Raw genomic sequence first — 15,456 nt, forward strand, 5'->3', positions numbered from 1 at the left:
AGAGGTTAAAATATCTCATTTGTCTCTCTTTTCTCGAAAAAATAAATTATCATAATGAAGCTACAAGCTAATTCCTTTTATTAAAAAAAAAAGCAAGAATCAAAACAAAACGTTTAAAATAAAAAACAAAAATAATAATAACAACCAGCGTCAGTCACGCGGCAATATTTTTGGATTAGGATTGATAATTCAAAATTATAGTTTTAACCCCACCCCCGCCCCCAGAAAAATCAATTAATTAAAATAAAATTAGATATAAAAACCTAGCCACTCGGTCACAGCTTGTCTCAACTCGCTCCGTATCCTTCCATCGCTTTGTTTTGCAGCAGTCCCTTCCAACAAATTTCACAGTCGAGTCTCCTCTGCGGCGCGGCGATCAGGTGCGGCGGCGATGGATCCAGACGCACTTTCCAAGGCCTTCGTGGAGCACTACTACACGTTGTTCGACGCCAACCGCGGCGCCTTGGCGAATCTGTACCAGGAAACCTCGATGTTGACCTTCGAAGGTCAGAAGATCCAAGGGTCACAAAGCATCGTGGCCAAGCTCACCAGCCTCCCTTTCCAGCAGTGCCAGCACAGCATCACCACCGTCGATTGCCAGCCCTCTGGCCCCGCCGGCGGCATGCTCGTCTTCGTTAGCGGCAATCTCCAGCTCGCCGGCGAACAGCACGCTCTCAAGTTCAGCCAGGTCCAATATTTATTTGTTTTCTAAATTCGTCTTTGCTTTAATCTTTTGCGGCGATTCTAGGGTTTTAGATGCGACTCATTTGCTGTTCTGCTGCTAAATCGGCGTGCGATCGGTGGTTGTGGCGATTTGATTGTCGTTGCGTTTCTGCTGGTGCTATGAGCAGGATTATGAGTTTTCTTGGCTATGATATTAGGGATTTTGGCTTCTGAGATCGAAGTTTAGTCCTCGATCTACTCGAAGATCATGTATACAAATCCGATAGTGGAACTGGCATCATAGATTGACTGTGATTGGTTAGATTTATCAGGTGTTTTTCTGTATGTGATTTTGATTTGTGGACCTTATGATTATATGCATGCGATTTATTTAGTGCTTGTGTGATTGTAATTTCAGTCGGATTCAGCCGCGTGTGCTTATGCAAGTTTCTCTCTGCGGATTACTCGCAGAGATGGACATTTGTAGCTTTGAGTATTCTGATTTTGTTTCTTTTACATTGTGTTTGATTTGAGCTCACAGTGGATTTTATGCTCGTTCGATGTTTCTTTCTGTTTATACACATCAATTGAAGATTATTAGTTGATTTAGCAATGCCTTTTGTTATTTAGATATGGCTTCTGCTGTAAAAGGGGGGGAAACAAATGCACATTGTAGATGACGTTGAACCGTCTGCATAAAAGTGCTGTTTTCTCTTTTGAATTCTTAGTTTTGACTAAATAGTTGTTTCATTTTCATGTGGCCTAAATTTTGGTGGATAGGTCCACAAAATTCTCGTTTTCTAATTTCACATTAGAAAGTTTTACATTGTCTTGTTATGTATTTTGGATTTCATGTTTGCTATTTATTGTTCGGAATTCTATTTGTGTCTATCCATTATCTCTCTTGCCTTTAATTGCTTTGTTGGTAATGTGAAGGGTCTCGTATCACCTTCTGCTTTATGGGCACCCATTTTACAGGGATCTTGGACAACGTGTAGTGATTTACAATTCGAAACTGCTTGATTCACTATCCTTTTCAATAAAAAATTTCACAGTTGCTAACTGATAGATAAAAGCTTGGGATGGGTTTACTTGACCTAAGAATGCTAATTAAGTTGGTCCCTTCGGTTTTCTGATTCAATCGTGACGTGTCATGCACCGCCTGCCATTTTGTTATTGTGCGGTATATATGCATTTCTTTGGCATATAACTGCGGCTACTTTCTGCTTGCACTCAGCCATCATCTATGATACCCAGTGATAGAACTCCAGAATTAATTTTCTCTCCCGCTCCCCTCCCTCTTGCGTTGGGATATAACAGTGTGTTTGCATGAGCCCCATTAGGGATAAGAACTCCATTCTGTGTCTTCTTGTTGGCTTGCATGCCCTGTTTATCATTATAGGCGTATAGGCATGGCCATTGCTACCTGCTGCTTGTATTGACATTATGAGCTGTCTTCTGGTGTTGTCATTATCACTTTGCTTGATCACGACGTCAACAGCTTTTCACTTATGCAAAACCATTACATGTGTACTAGGTCACTTTTCAAAAATTTTATGCGGTTGTATATTTCAGATAACTGATTAAATAATTCCAAGTTTCCCAAAATTGTTCTTAAACCTGTTGCAAATGCGTATTCTACGATGTTTACTTATTTTAGATAGAGGGTATTGGCCTGTGTCTGTCTTTTATCGATTCCAATTTCTATGTGGTTTACCATTTATGTAGGATTTTGAAGATCTTGAAATATTCGTCTTTGCAATGTAGTTTACTCGTTTTTGTTTCCCATCTGCAGCCAGCTTTTACCTAACCATAGTTCTTCATTTCGTTTCCAGATGTTCCATCTGATGCCGACTCAACAGGGAAGCTTCTACGTGCTCAATGACATTTTCCGGTTGAACTATGCGTGAAGACGAGATTATGAACCACATTTCAACAAAAGGGTGGGATTATGTGTGGCCTCTCTCTGTTGCCCTGTTATTGTTTAGTTTCTAGGGATCTGAAATGGAAAGTATGAACGTTCTTTCGGATCTTTTTCGGTTGGTGATGTGTTTAGTGTTGTTGAATGTGGTTTGTGTCTCTTAAAAGTTTTAGAAATTTGAAAGATTGTTATTGGTTAAATTGATGATGTTACCTTACTGGGTAATTGTCTAAATGAATACAGTTATTGGAGGTTTGAAAACGAGATCTGTTTCTTTGCTCCAATTACTCTTCCAATATGATTTTGTGAAGGGGTATTGTTTCGCTGAAATATCTAGTAATGGGTATTATTATAGTGAGAGATTTTTTGGAAATATTTTTCAAATAACTGAAAGCGATTTTGGTAAAAATGTTTTTGGAACCAATTCTTAGTAAAATGCAAGTGAATCTTGATAATGCACTGGAAGTCTTCTGGAATTCAAAAATATTTTTTCTAAAAACGTTCAGTTATTTTAAAAGCACTTCTAAATGAATCATTTATTTGGTTTTCTAGCTTCCCTTTCCCACAAGTTATGTTGGGTAGGAATGGGCAAAAGTTCTGGATAACTGGCCGAACTGCCTGACTCGGATCCAACCCGCATTGGAATGCATAGGCATCATTAACATCGCAGCGTGCATATGTATTATTACTTTTCGCTACCATAGCAAGCACCATCTGCAGTTTGGGCGGTTTGGTTCGGTTTTCTCATATGTGCAAGGGACGTTCGACCGTGTCTTGTTGAACCCAGGCAAAGATTATGCCGAACAACGATATCTTGAAAGGATTAACCAAATGAGCAGTAGACTCTTTACAAAAATGTCAAAAGTCACCACTTCACCAATTCCACGCACATAATTGGCACCACCGATTGCCTGAGCTCTAGCCCTGCCGGCGACATTTTTACAAAAAACTTATGATTTGTATGTAGTAAGAGGAAACAAAAAACTAAGGAGCCAAGTAATTTTCGAACAGGACTCACGCAACACTAACAAGTACATTCACAGTTTGTTCTCAAGCAGGCAAACGCTCTTTGAGCTTTCTCTTCAAAGATGTCACCATTAACAACAACATTATACCTAAATTATCTTCAATGTTATTCTCGAATTTGAACCGGAGCAGACGAAAAACAAGGCAGGCAACGCACGATCGACTCTTCTTTTTCGTCGAAAGTTCAATGCTTTTCACTTAGATTAACATCTGGTAAGGGGAACTCAGGTATTTTGAGGGAAGGGAAGAGGAGACTCATCTTGAGGGAAAGGAAGAGAAGGAGACTCACTCCGGTGGTGTTCTTCCGAGTCCTTCTTCCCCGTCAGCATCCCTCCTATCCATCGAAAGGGGTTTCTGATTCCGTCTTTGAGTTGCAAAAGCATAGTCATCTCAGAGGCTTGCCAGGCGACAGTAAGCACAATCATGACCGAAAGCAGCCACTGAATGACGCTGTTCTGTCTCTGCACCTTGTTTAGTTCTTTCACAATTCGTTCCGTATCAGTTTCAGCCCCACCGCCATCATCCCCATGCACTCTGCCACCGCCCTCTCTCTCCGGCTCCAATTCCCCGTCTGCGGAGGGATTGGTTGAAGATTTGGGTGGTTGAATCCCGTCATTAGCTTTCAATGACTCCAACTGTCATTAGAAATGAGAGTAGATTGAATTTTGAATAATACTCACTCACTCTCGTCTCGAGGGAGGGATGGAATGTAAAGGTATCTCAAGACAATCACGCACGTTTTCACATGTCAGTGCCATCTCGAGGGATGCAACTGTAATGGTATCTCAACACAATCACACACTTTTTCACATTGCAGTGCCATCTCGAGAGATGCAATTGAAACGGTATCCCAAGACAATCACACACTTTTTCACATGTCAGTGCCAAAGTGCGTAATTGAGTAGGACTTAATACCGTTACAGTGACATCTCCGTTGAATATCTGTGAAATTGGATAACCACGGCATATTCTAATTTCAATCCAACATATTAGTGGGGGCAACAATTTGAATAAGATTCATGAACTTGTATTGCAAACCTTCTACACGAAACAAAGAAACGAATCCGAAACGAGGGAAATAGATAGAGAACTAGTGGATATGGCCCGTGATCTGACCTGAGAGAGCAATCGGTGGAGGAGGCGGCGGTCCTCATCTTTATCGTCATCATCACCGCCTTGGAAAACGCTGTCAGCGGAGGAGGCTTCGCTGTTTTTGCTCTCCTCCAAGAGCCTCTTGATTGCCACGTTGATCAGCTCCAAGTTTTCATCTTTCGAATCCATGGCTTAAGTTAGGATGTAATATCTCACACAGAAAGAGAGACGTAGAGAGAGAGAGAGAGAGAGAGAGAGAGAAGGAAGGAAGACACTCATGAAAGTCTAGAACCGTTTTCGTTTATTCCAGATTTGACTAACAAGTTGCCACAGTGGAATTACACGTAGCACTTTAACCTACGAGTGGCAGACATGCAATTATAGTCATAGTGATCTACTTCAAATATTCAATCAGTTGCTTTTGGGTTCGATTTATGTGGGTTCAATTTATGATGTAAATCGTACTATTGTAATTATAAAAAGTTAAAATGTATATATGAGTCTTATTGACCTCTCAAAATGATAGATTTCCGTACTAAAGCCACCCGCTAAATTACTTTTTTTTTTAATATAAAACTTAATTGATAGCTTAAATTTTATATTTTTAAATAAATATCTAACGGTTAAAATAAACGTAGTATTAGTGTCAAGAGGTAGTCGACTGCTACATCAGAACCTGCATGCCAAACGATGATTCTCTATTAATACCCTTGTTTTTTTTTTTTTTAGGTCAACTGGGTACGAACTGTTTCTTTTGTTAAATTAAATGTTAGATTAACTAAAAATAAAATTTAAACTCACGTCGTCATGCAATAGATCCGTCACTGATATAAAAAACCACTTACCTATTAATACCCTTTTTAAAACTTGAATAGTATAACGACGTACGAATTTGGAACACGATAACGAGCATGCTCCGATCATAACTGGCTTTAGTGGCAGCTATAATGACAGTTTGGGTCAACCCATTACTTCGGGGAAGGGAGGGCAAGATTTTCTCCGAAGAGAGGAGTTCAGGGCCGAATCAACAAACATTTCCATCAACATATTTGAAAACAAATGGTCATGATTCATCAAACATCATCTCTTCACATAAACCCAGATCAGATCAGATCAGATCATTATGTACAAACTGACAACCCATAATACCATTTATCAGCAAGATTTTCGTCAACCAAAGAAAGTTACTCGAGTTAGAATCACCACATGTTGCTTTGCTTCTACGGAAATAGGTACATATCAATGTCGTCTACACTCAAGTCATCGCCACCGGAATTTGGTGCATCTGCTTCAGCACCTTCACCGCTAGTGCCTCCTAGTTCAGCCTGCAAGAGAAGCATATATCTTCTGAAATTAGCTACACCCAAGTCCACCGTATGTTCCGTCACCAAAGATTTGTTGTTTGTTTGCTTACCTTAGCTTGATGGTACCTCGTCAGCATGCGATGATATTGCTGGCGTGCCTTAGGAGACTCGACCATGGACAGCACACGTGAGACTGCCTCCTCAATAGCTACATTGACTTTTTGTTTGCGGAACACCTTGAGAATATCTTCATCTTCACTTTCTTCATCAGTCTCTGTCTCCAGCCTAAAGCCACGTAAACCAGCTCCTTTCCTACGCCACCTTAGTACAACCTTGTCCAGAATTCCAACAGCCCAGCAAATTACCTTGTAGTGCTTCCTCACCTGATAACCTCTCACATGCGCCTACCAAGACAAATAAATTTAATACTTCATTTTACTAACTAGAAGAACATCAATATTCTGAACTTATATGCGGGCGTTGCATCTCGTTAAAATGAAAAAGGTAAAAAAGAAGAGGAATCCTTTTGTCTAAAGGTGAGGTACCTGTATCTTCACAACTTTCTGGCGGAGAACGAGGAAATCTTTGCGGCCTTTATACCCGCGATATTTCTTTTGAATAGATACTGCAGCTGAATCGTAATCACGCAGATTGCGAAAGCTTAGCTTTGAACACGCTGAAAGCCCTGGAATGTCAGCTGAACTGATACCATAGTCATCTATACTAACACCAGCCTCTTTCTGTTGCCGTTTTCTGAAAGAATGCGCCCGGAAAGCAGACTGTATGCGTGCTGCAGCCATGGCTGCATTCCGGACTGCAGCCAAGGTGTTTTTAAGTGACACCTGGTCCTCACTGCCCTCGAGGCTTCTATTTGAGATGCTGTTTACTGTTATTTCTGCTTCAACCTCAGCTGAACCTTTGGAAAACTCACTTTCTTCCAGTGTAAGGGAGGACAGATGGCTAGTCAGTGACAGCTCTGAAAGATAACCTGCAAGTCCCTTATGCCCATTGATGGCTGCAATAGATGCCGCAGTTTTTCCAACTGGATCTTGGGAACTGGGATCTGTCACCGCTCCAGCTGATGCACCAGAAGCTACAAGTACGGCAACCATCTTTTCCCTGTTAACAATAAGAAAGTTTCAACGATGCACATTGCACAACAAGGGATAGCCTATTTGAGATTAAACAAATCCAAAAGTTCTGCTTAGTAATCACCCTTAATCCTAATGGTATGCCGATGCACAAACAAATCTGACCTAATAATACCGATGACATCATTACGTGTTGATATTTGTATCAAGCAATCATATTTGTATACAGATGACAACCCATGGGCATTACCCCCTTTGCTATTTTTTAACAAGCAATAACTCAAAAAGAAAAGGAAGTTTCATTACCTTCCAAAACGAGCAGCCCAATGTAGAGCAGTCCATCCGTTTATGTCGCGGAAATTTATATTGACTCCACAATTAAGTATCGGGTTTAAGGCCCACTCAAATCCCAAACCAGCAACCATGTGTATTATCCCTTGCTCTTTCTTGGACAAGCAACATCCATACTGGTCAAATTCATGGGATCTGGAAGAAAGCCATTGCTGCAACTTGTCTTTCAGTAGCTCTTCCAAAAGCCAATATATGGTGGTAGATGTACTACCATTGCCGAGTAACAGGGATTCAATGATAGTACCCCATGAATCATCATCAGCTTTCAATTTCCTCAAGGACTCAGACCCAACAGTGTCCCTTTTCTGCACTGATGAATCATACATAAGCATCTGAACGAATCTAACTAGTAATAACAGCTCTTCAGCACTCTTAGCAGCTTCTTGTGGAGGTGAATTATTGTGAGTATAGCTACTGCTCTTAACTCGATACTCAAACTCCCTGACTTCACTGCAAGACGCCCGATTTCCAGCAGTAACGCAGACAGTAACCTTTCCCGGAAGGTGAGGAGGAGCTTCACACCGGATTACACCTTCCCGAATGATCTGAGCAGGGACCTCAACGTCCCCAAACATACATGTCCATGCAGATTCTGATGGGTCACACAGAAATGATCCAATAATGATGACCTGCATCGAGCAAAGTAGGTTTTTAAGTACTTTGAAAAGAAATAATATATCTGTTGATGCACAAAACTGAAGGGGTCTTGGAACAACGTAAATCCGACAGTGAATCTGCAAGAAAGTAAATAACATAAGATGTATCGTGGTTCACCCAAATGTTTGGGCTACGTCCACACTGATATTGTATTTCTCTAAGAGGATTGTGAGGGAGAGAACCTCTGTAATGTGAGAGGGGATGTGAGAGGGTGAGGGGGCTTCAGGCCTAAGAGTTGGCCTCCCCTAATGAGGAGAGTGAGGGGTCCTTTTATAGAATAAGGACTCTTCACTTATTACATATTTGCCTCTTCCTTTATTACATAATTACATTTGAGTCTCCCGAGTATTTATACGAGATCTAAATACGGAGGCCCTAAGTATGGTACAAACAGTAGTTCCCAAAGTCTTCAGTCAAGAGAGTCTTTTGGCTGGAGACTTGAAATTCAGTCCATGTGTGGGCCGAAGTAACTAGATGTTGTCTTGAACTGATACTCAATATGAGATGGTGCTCAATCTGAAGTGATGCTCAACTAGAAGTAGCACATGTTGTGAGGCTGCTCTGCTTGTGGCTTATCTTGCCTTGGTTGGCTCGGCTTGTGGCGTTGAAGGTGAGGGAGTTCCTTTTATAGAATAAGAGATCGCTCCTCAATACATAAATAATGGGCTAGAGTTGATGCTCGCGGCGAGGCGGTTGCTCAGTAGGAGGCGATGCTCTCTAATGAAGGTGAGGGAGTCCCTTTTATAAAATAAGGGCTCGCTCCTCAGTACATGAATAATGGGTTAGGAGTGATGCTCGCGGCGAGGCGGTTGCTCAGTAGGCGGCGATGCTCTTTAAGGGAGTCTCTTTTATAAAATAAGGGCTCGCTCCTTAGTACATGAGTAATGAGTTAAGTTCCCCAAGTATTTTTCATGAGGCCCAGTTGAGGCCCAATATATGGTACATAATGTAGTCCACCAAGTCTTCGGTCAATAGAGTGTTGGCTAGAGACTTCAAATTGAATCTATGTATGGGCCGAAGTGGCGGTTGTTCGGAGGCGGTATTTGTATACCCTGCACTGAAGCTTTGTAGGTGAAGCTTTGCAAGTGAAGCTTTGAAGCTAGAGCTCTGTAAATGAAGCTTTTGAAGCTAGAGCTTTTGTAAATGAAGCTTTTGAAGCTAGAGCTCTGTAAATGAAGCTTTTGAAGCTGATTGACATGAGTGATGCTCATGAATGTTTATGTATGATTGACATAAGTGATGCTCATGAATGTTGACATGAGTGATGCTCATGAATGTTTATGTATGATTGATATGAGTAATGCTCATAAATGTTTATGTATGATTGACATGAGTAATGCTCATGTATAATTCGAAGTACTGGGCGTACTTTTGATCACCTGGTTGGTGATAATAGCGGCAGACTGTCGAATAATTTGGAGTACTGGGCGTACTCTTGATCACCTGGTTGGCGATAATAGCGGCGGGGGGCCGAATAATTTTTTGTAGTACTGGGCGTACTTTTGGTCACCTGGTTGGTGCTATTTTAGGCTTATGGGCCTTCACCCTCCACACAACATTCCAACCCATTTATTTTGGACTTTGCCGTTTTATTTTATTTTATTTTATTTTTTTTATTACCCTCTGATAGGATTTATACAGATGTTTTCGAAAGATAAGAAAAATAAATCACATCATACAAAAACAAGAAAAGTAAATCACATCATTCTGATGGGGTGTTTATTCCTTGCTTTTGCTTTCTCTTTTGCTTTCTCTTTTCTTTTCTGCTTTTGTTTTTCCCACTCCTGTTCTCTCTTTTCTCAATTGGCAGATGGCAGACAACACCAAAGTGGAATAATAATGGTATTGTTGTAAGACAGTTTATCTGTATCTCTACTTTCATCATGGGCAGCAAACGGTGATCTCATCTTTTGCTTTTCTTGATCTCTTTCCACTGCACCTCTCTGTCTCTATCTTTGCATTGCCAGATATTTGGCTTCCACTTGGTGACGCCAAGGACCGGGTCGATCACCTTGGCGCTTTCAGTATAATGACCCTTAGCCCAGTTGTTTTTGGCGCCGGAAGGGTTGCTGCACTGGTCTCCCTGGATGTGGAGAATCTCACGCATTTTGGTGGATGAGAGAAAGTGAGGAAGGAGAAGAAGATTCTTTTTTCCGTCTTTCATGATCTTCCTCTTTTTCTCGTCATGCATTTGTTTTGTGAATGTTTACACAGTTTTCAAAAGCAGCTGGACGATTAAAGGAAGCCATATCTAATGTGTCTGTTACAACCGAGGACGATGACAGAGAGGAAGCAGCTGTGCTGGCTCTGAATCAACATTAGGCTCCTCCTCCAGCTCGGCCTCTGCCTCATCCTCCGGATCGCTATCTGGGTCTGTATCCGATTGGTTCCCCCTCATTCTCACAAGCTTATCAATCCCTCTAAACAATTCCTGGTCAAAATTCCCTGGCAGCCCATTCCGCTTGCTTCTTTCAGTTCCTAAAACCCAGTACGAATCGGAAGCTCGGGACTTCGCCTCCCACTGCTTGATCCCCTTGTACTCGCCGAACAAAGCCTCCCACTTCCGGCGATACTGGTCCAAAGTCCGCAACACGCCCAGAGTAGAGCAGTTCTGAGCTATGATCTTCCATTTCTGAAACGACGACAGTGCTTTCAGGTAGTTGCCCTTTACGGCGGCGACCTCGTTCACGAGAATGAGCTCGTCAGTCGGATTCCAGTCCGGTGCTGCTTGCAAACGCATGTTGCGCCGGTTGCCGGAAGAACGGTGAGATCGGTTGAGCTGGGACGGGGTCTGTTCGGGTTTCATTTTCGAAATTTGTGCTCAAAATGCCATCTTTTTTTTGAAATTGGGTGGTGGTGAGTGTCGAATCGACTTACCCAGGACTAGCAGTCGTTTCGCAAGGATCGATGGCTCTGTGCAAACCCTAAAACCACAGTGGAGTGTAGTCCTAGCTCTAGCTCTGGCTATAGGATTTTTGTTTGTGAATACTTGTAGGTGCTACTGTTGCTCCACTTTTCCTATGTTGTCTAGAGAGAGAGAGGAGAGAGAGATGGGACTGGTTCCTCGGGTTTTTCTGGGAAAGCTTTGGGTTGTTGGACTTTTGCAGATTTTGCAAATTCACGGTGGAGGTGAAAAAATGAAAGAGAACCGACACAGTTTTTTGTATCGTTTCCCACAGACCGCCAAATGTTGATGCACAAAACCGGCAGGGTTTTCGAACAACGTAAATCTGATCGTGAATCCGCAAGAAAGTAAATAACACAAGATGTATCGTGGTTCACCCCAATGTTTGGGCTACGTCCACAATGATATTGTATTTCTTTGAGAGGATTGTGAGGGAGAGAACCTCTGTAATGTGAGAGAGGATGTGTGAGGGTGAGGGGGCTTCAGGCCTAAGAGTTGGCCCCCACCTAATGAGGAGAGTGAGGGGTCCTTTTATAGAATAGGGACTCCTCACTTATTACATATTTGCCCCTTTCTTTATTACATAATTACATTTGAGTCCCCCGAGTATTTATACGAGATCTAAATACGAAGGCCCTAAGTATGGTACAAACAATATCCAAAGGAGAATGTATGACGTTTGAACTTTGTTATAAAGTAGAAACTGAAACCTAGTGGATTCTGCACTGTTGGAAACTTAGCACCTTCATAACTGAACAAAACCAATATCGTATAACCCCCTCCCCTTTAAAATGGACATAGGAAAGTACCCACAAACATGACTAATTTTAATTGTTGTTTCTTCCGCTGATCAGTGTGATGGTTTGCATTTAAAATTCAAATTATCAGTATACAAACTCTTTATTTTCTCAGGAAAATGTAAGATTAAAATATCAAGTTAAATTTCTAGAGTTGAGGATATTTGGTGTTTGAAAGGGCTTTAATACTTGTATTGGACAATGGGTCATAGAGTTCTGGACCTATAACTCAAACTTTAGTTTTGAAGCATTAGAAGCACCTGGTAGAAAATATTTGCGCTAGTAGGATAAAACTGAGAACAATCATACCTTTGTCGCTTCAGTGGCATAACCCCACTCTGGAGATATTTCCCGAATTGTGAACTTTTGATTTTGTGCAACAGTCAAACTAACATCAGATTCAAGAGATCCTATCTGGCCTTGCTCAAACAACTGTGTATAATAGTCCGAATGTGTTCCAGTCACAGAAGAATACGGAGAAAGATTGAAACTGTCAACTTCTTGTGGCAGTGGCAAGGAATCTGGTTACAGGTGAAACTTGTTAGAGTCTGAAAATTACTCAAAACGTCCTAAGTGTTAAAGAGATTTTCATAACGAGAAAAGGATATCATACAATTGTCAACAATATTTCCATTGGAATTTAGCCACTGACAATGCTCCTGCACTTCAGTTGGTCCACTCGAGGAAGAGGACAGGTTTTCCTGTTCCAATTGGGAAAAAAAAAAACAACGAATTAATGGCTCAATAATTAAAAGGACAACTAAGAAAATAATATAGAGAGGTTATTGCCACCTTAGACACACAGGAGCAAGCTATGCATAAAAGACAAACAAAGCGGCCAAAAGCCATTAACAAATTCATCTGAGTAAAGGTGTAATAAAGGTGCAAAATAAAACAGAATACTATGACCTTTTTAGCAACACTCACATTTCTGTCCAATATATATAAAGATTTCTCCTTGGACTTTAGGACTGATGAAGTCTTATGTGGATCCAGAAACTCCTTCCAAGTAGCAGATTCTTTGTTACCGTCTTTGAATTCACGGTCAACAATTTGATGCTCCCCACTATAGTCTGCATTACCTTGCATCCGAGCAGGTTCATTGTAGAACCGATCATGTTCAACATATTTGGGTCCATTGAAGGCAGGAAACTGATCCTGATTGGCGATATCACTATAGTCCAAGACATCTAAAGCATTTGGATTATCATCCACAAATCCTTTGAAGCTGTCCTCATCTAAGCTTAATTGCTCTTCAAGCTGCCGCAAAGCTTGATTAACATCCAACTTAGTCAAACTATCTAACTCCCCCGTTCCATATAAATTTTCTGGGTTCTCCCTTCCATTTTTCTTGATGACTATATCTGAACTAACTTCTAGTGAACCTGGACTGGATAGATTCTGATAAGGCTCACGTAAATCACTAAATATGGAGATAGAGCCTGGATGAGTAGTATTAGGGCTCGGACTGTGGCTAAAGGAAGAAGATACTGGTGATTGTACGAAAGATCCAGTACTCGGCTTGCCCTGAAATGCATAATTGTATAAAAAACTATCACAACCTGGTGAGGGGAGAGAGCGAATTCATGTGAAAAGTAGTGAGATATGCCTGGTTTATGATCAGGTTCTGAAGACTCACCTCATTAGTTTCTCTATAATGCACAAGAACAATGTGCTCATAGGCCCTACAAAAAAAAAATTCTATTTTGTAAAGAATCTCTTCAGGGAAATGCACTCAACAATAATTGCCAGGGTACTCACGGATCTAGCATCCAATAGCTACGTCTCTGAAAACTTGGGTTGTCCTCTCCATGTGCGTAATAACAATTTAAAGTTTCGACATTTCCAACCTGTGCATATGAAACTTGGTTACTCAAGCTGGAACATAAGACTACATTGGCCTCAGTAGTGCAAACAACATTAGCTTAGTGCAAGAACATAAAGAGAGGAAAATATAGCACGAATTTTTTAACACTAGAAACTATTCCATTGGAATGCTGAACCATCCAAAGAATACAGGACAGATAAATTTCATCATTTTATAACTACCCGAGAAAACAAATAACTGTCATGTGTAATAAGGACAGACCTTTTCACAAAAGAACGCATTCAGTGTAACTAAATAGACAGCGTTAACAAACCTTAAGCCGTTCATGTGCTTCACCTACGGTTCGTCCATCCTTCTTTTTGCGCCATTGGTGCCCATCTCTACGAAAGAACCGAAGGATCCTCTTGTTAAAAAGAAATAAAGATCCACCTGTTGGAAAATCCAAAAGAAATAGATGTAAGGATAAAGAATTCAAAATCTAGTAGAAGCAACAATGCCACTAAGCCATGCCATTACAATACAATAAGAAGAACACACAGGTGACATACTACTAGGCTGTTGCGGGGGCACCGTTGCGAACTTATACTTGTCATGGTTCTGCAATATGAAGAGCACTTCAACAGGCTTCAGCCAACGGGTTTGCGCTTCTTGAAACAGATCATTGATGTTATATCCTGAGACATCATATGACATAAACAATGTCAAACAGTTTCCAATTGACAAGACAAACACAAATTTGAGATCACTAATAATTATAATGAAATTGTTGTTTACAGCAGGAAAGACTACTTCATGCAGAGAGAAATTCACCAACAAAACAAGTTCAAATTTCGATGGTTATTAGTTAACAGTCATGTAATTACACATTTCGGTGCATAAGCAAACTTTAATCAAACTGTAAACAGGCCCAAATTTCCCTACTTGTAACACGAAAAGGGTCAGAAAATTTCCAATCTTCAACATAATCATAGCATTTTCGTACTCAAAATTCAATAAAAAATTGTAAAATTTGTATTTTTTTTTCCTGGGTACATGTGAACAAGCTCAGTGGCCTTACATACCTGATTGCATCGTGATCAGCTGCCGAAAAATCCAAAAATTGACGAACTGCAGAGAAAGCGTTTGACTTGCGGGCGTTTGAAAACCGGAGGCGGTCGGCGGAGCAAACTCGAGGGTCGAAGTTTGGACTTTGGAGGAAAAGAGACCGGAATCTCGGTCGTGAACCGGATCGCAGGTGAGCAGAGTCCCGTTCGCCTTGTACTCGAAAGGAAAAAAACCCGACAGAGACAGCACGACCAAAGACAATTAAGGATAAAGTGTACGAGGAAGTCGACAGAGAGGACGAAGGGCGTAAGTAAACAAGAGCGAGTTATCTCCTGCGCCCTGTACCTGGGAAGCTTCCTGAATCCTGATGAGGTACCAAAATACTATTGCCGAGCTCCGGAGTCATCGAGGTCAATATGTACGGACGAAAATAGTAGCGGCAGCTGACCGCTGGTGAGAGTAGTGGAACTAATATGGGGGTAGGTACGTTGTCGCTACCCGAAGGGTATCGTGGTCATTTTAGTACTGCTGACCTCTAGTGCACATATTGTTTGACCATCGTAAAGAATGGAAAACGTGGAAAAGGTGCCGACTGTCTCGCCGTGACGGCAATATCCGCCAATAGATTCTCTCTTTGGATCTGTTTGGGACCGAAATACCCCCACTAGGGCCCCCACCCAGACTCGGATTGAGACTCGGAAGGATGACGATGGTCTTCAAACATAATACAGCCACACAAATTATGGATTTCATAAAGGAGGCAGATTCTATGCCCTT

At 41.3% G+C, this 15,456-nt stretch overlaps 4 protein-coding genes across 4 annotated transcripts; 1 reads left to right on the plus strand and 3 right to left on the minus strand.

The window, feature by feature from the left end:
* The first annotated feature begins 273 nt into the window (after positions 1 to 273).
* Positions 274 to 2,845, plus strand: LOC126596653 (nuclear transport factor 2B-like). The gene is made up of 2 exons (XM_050263318.1): positions 274 to 688; positions 2,499 to 2,845. The coding sequence occupies exons 1-2, from the start codon at positions 392 to 394 to the stop codon at positions 2,571 to 2,573; spliced, it is 372 nt and encodes a 123-aa protein (XP_050119275.1). The 5' UTR covers positions 274 to 391; the 3' UTR covers positions 2,574 to 2,845.
* A 739-nt stretch (positions 2,846 to 3,584) lies between these two features.
* On the minus strand, positions 3,585 to 5,019 carry LOC126596652 (uncharacterized). Its single transcript, XM_050263317.1, has 2 exons — positions 4,727 to 5,019; positions 3,585 to 4,245 (listed from the first exon to the last, which is right to left on the minus strand). Exons 1-2 carry the CDS (start codon positions 4,889 to 4,891, stop codon positions 3,835 to 3,837), a joined length of 576 nt encoding a protein of 191 aa, XP_050119274.1. The 5' UTR covers positions 4,892 to 5,019; the 3' UTR covers positions 3,585 to 3,834.
* A 695-nt stretch (positions 5,020 to 5,714) lies between these two features.
* Positions 5,715 to 15,123, minus strand: LOC126596753 (calmodulin-binding transcription activator 4-like). The gene is made up of 12 exons (XM_050263420.1): positions 14,697 to 15,123; positions 14,184 to 14,309; positions 13,949 to 14,064; positions 13,569 to 13,657; positions 13,447 to 13,492; positions 12,735 to 13,334; positions 12,421 to 12,508; positions 12,117 to 12,328; positions 7,404 to 8,077; positions 6,552 to 7,125; positions 6,117 to 6,410; positions 5,715 to 6,027 (listed from the first exon to the last, which is right to left on the minus strand). The coding sequence occupies exons 1-12, from the start codon at positions 14,704 to 14,706 to the stop codon at positions 5,923 to 5,925; spliced, it is 2,934 nt and encodes a 977-aa protein (XP_050119377.1). The 5' UTR covers positions 14,707 to 15,123; the 3' UTR covers positions 5,715 to 5,922.
* On the minus strand, positions 9,674 to 12,109 carry LOC126596754 (trihelix transcription factor ASR3-like). Its single transcript, XM_050263421.1, has one exon. The coding sequence runs from the start codon at positions 10,909 to 10,911 to the stop codon at positions 10,369 to 10,371; it is 543 nt and encodes a 180-aa protein (XP_050119378.1). The 5' UTR covers positions 10,912 to 12,109; the 3' UTR covers positions 9,674 to 10,368.
* Positions 15,124 to 15,456: the final 333 nt, after the last annotated feature.

This window comes from Malus sylvestris, chromosome 13 (genome assembly GCF_916048215.2).
Source record: "Malus sylvestris chromosome 13, drMalSylv7.2, whole genome shotgun sequence".
NCBI classification, from domain to species: Eukaryota; Viridiplantae; Streptophyta; class Magnoliopsida; order Rosales; family Rosaceae; genus Malus; species Malus sylvestris.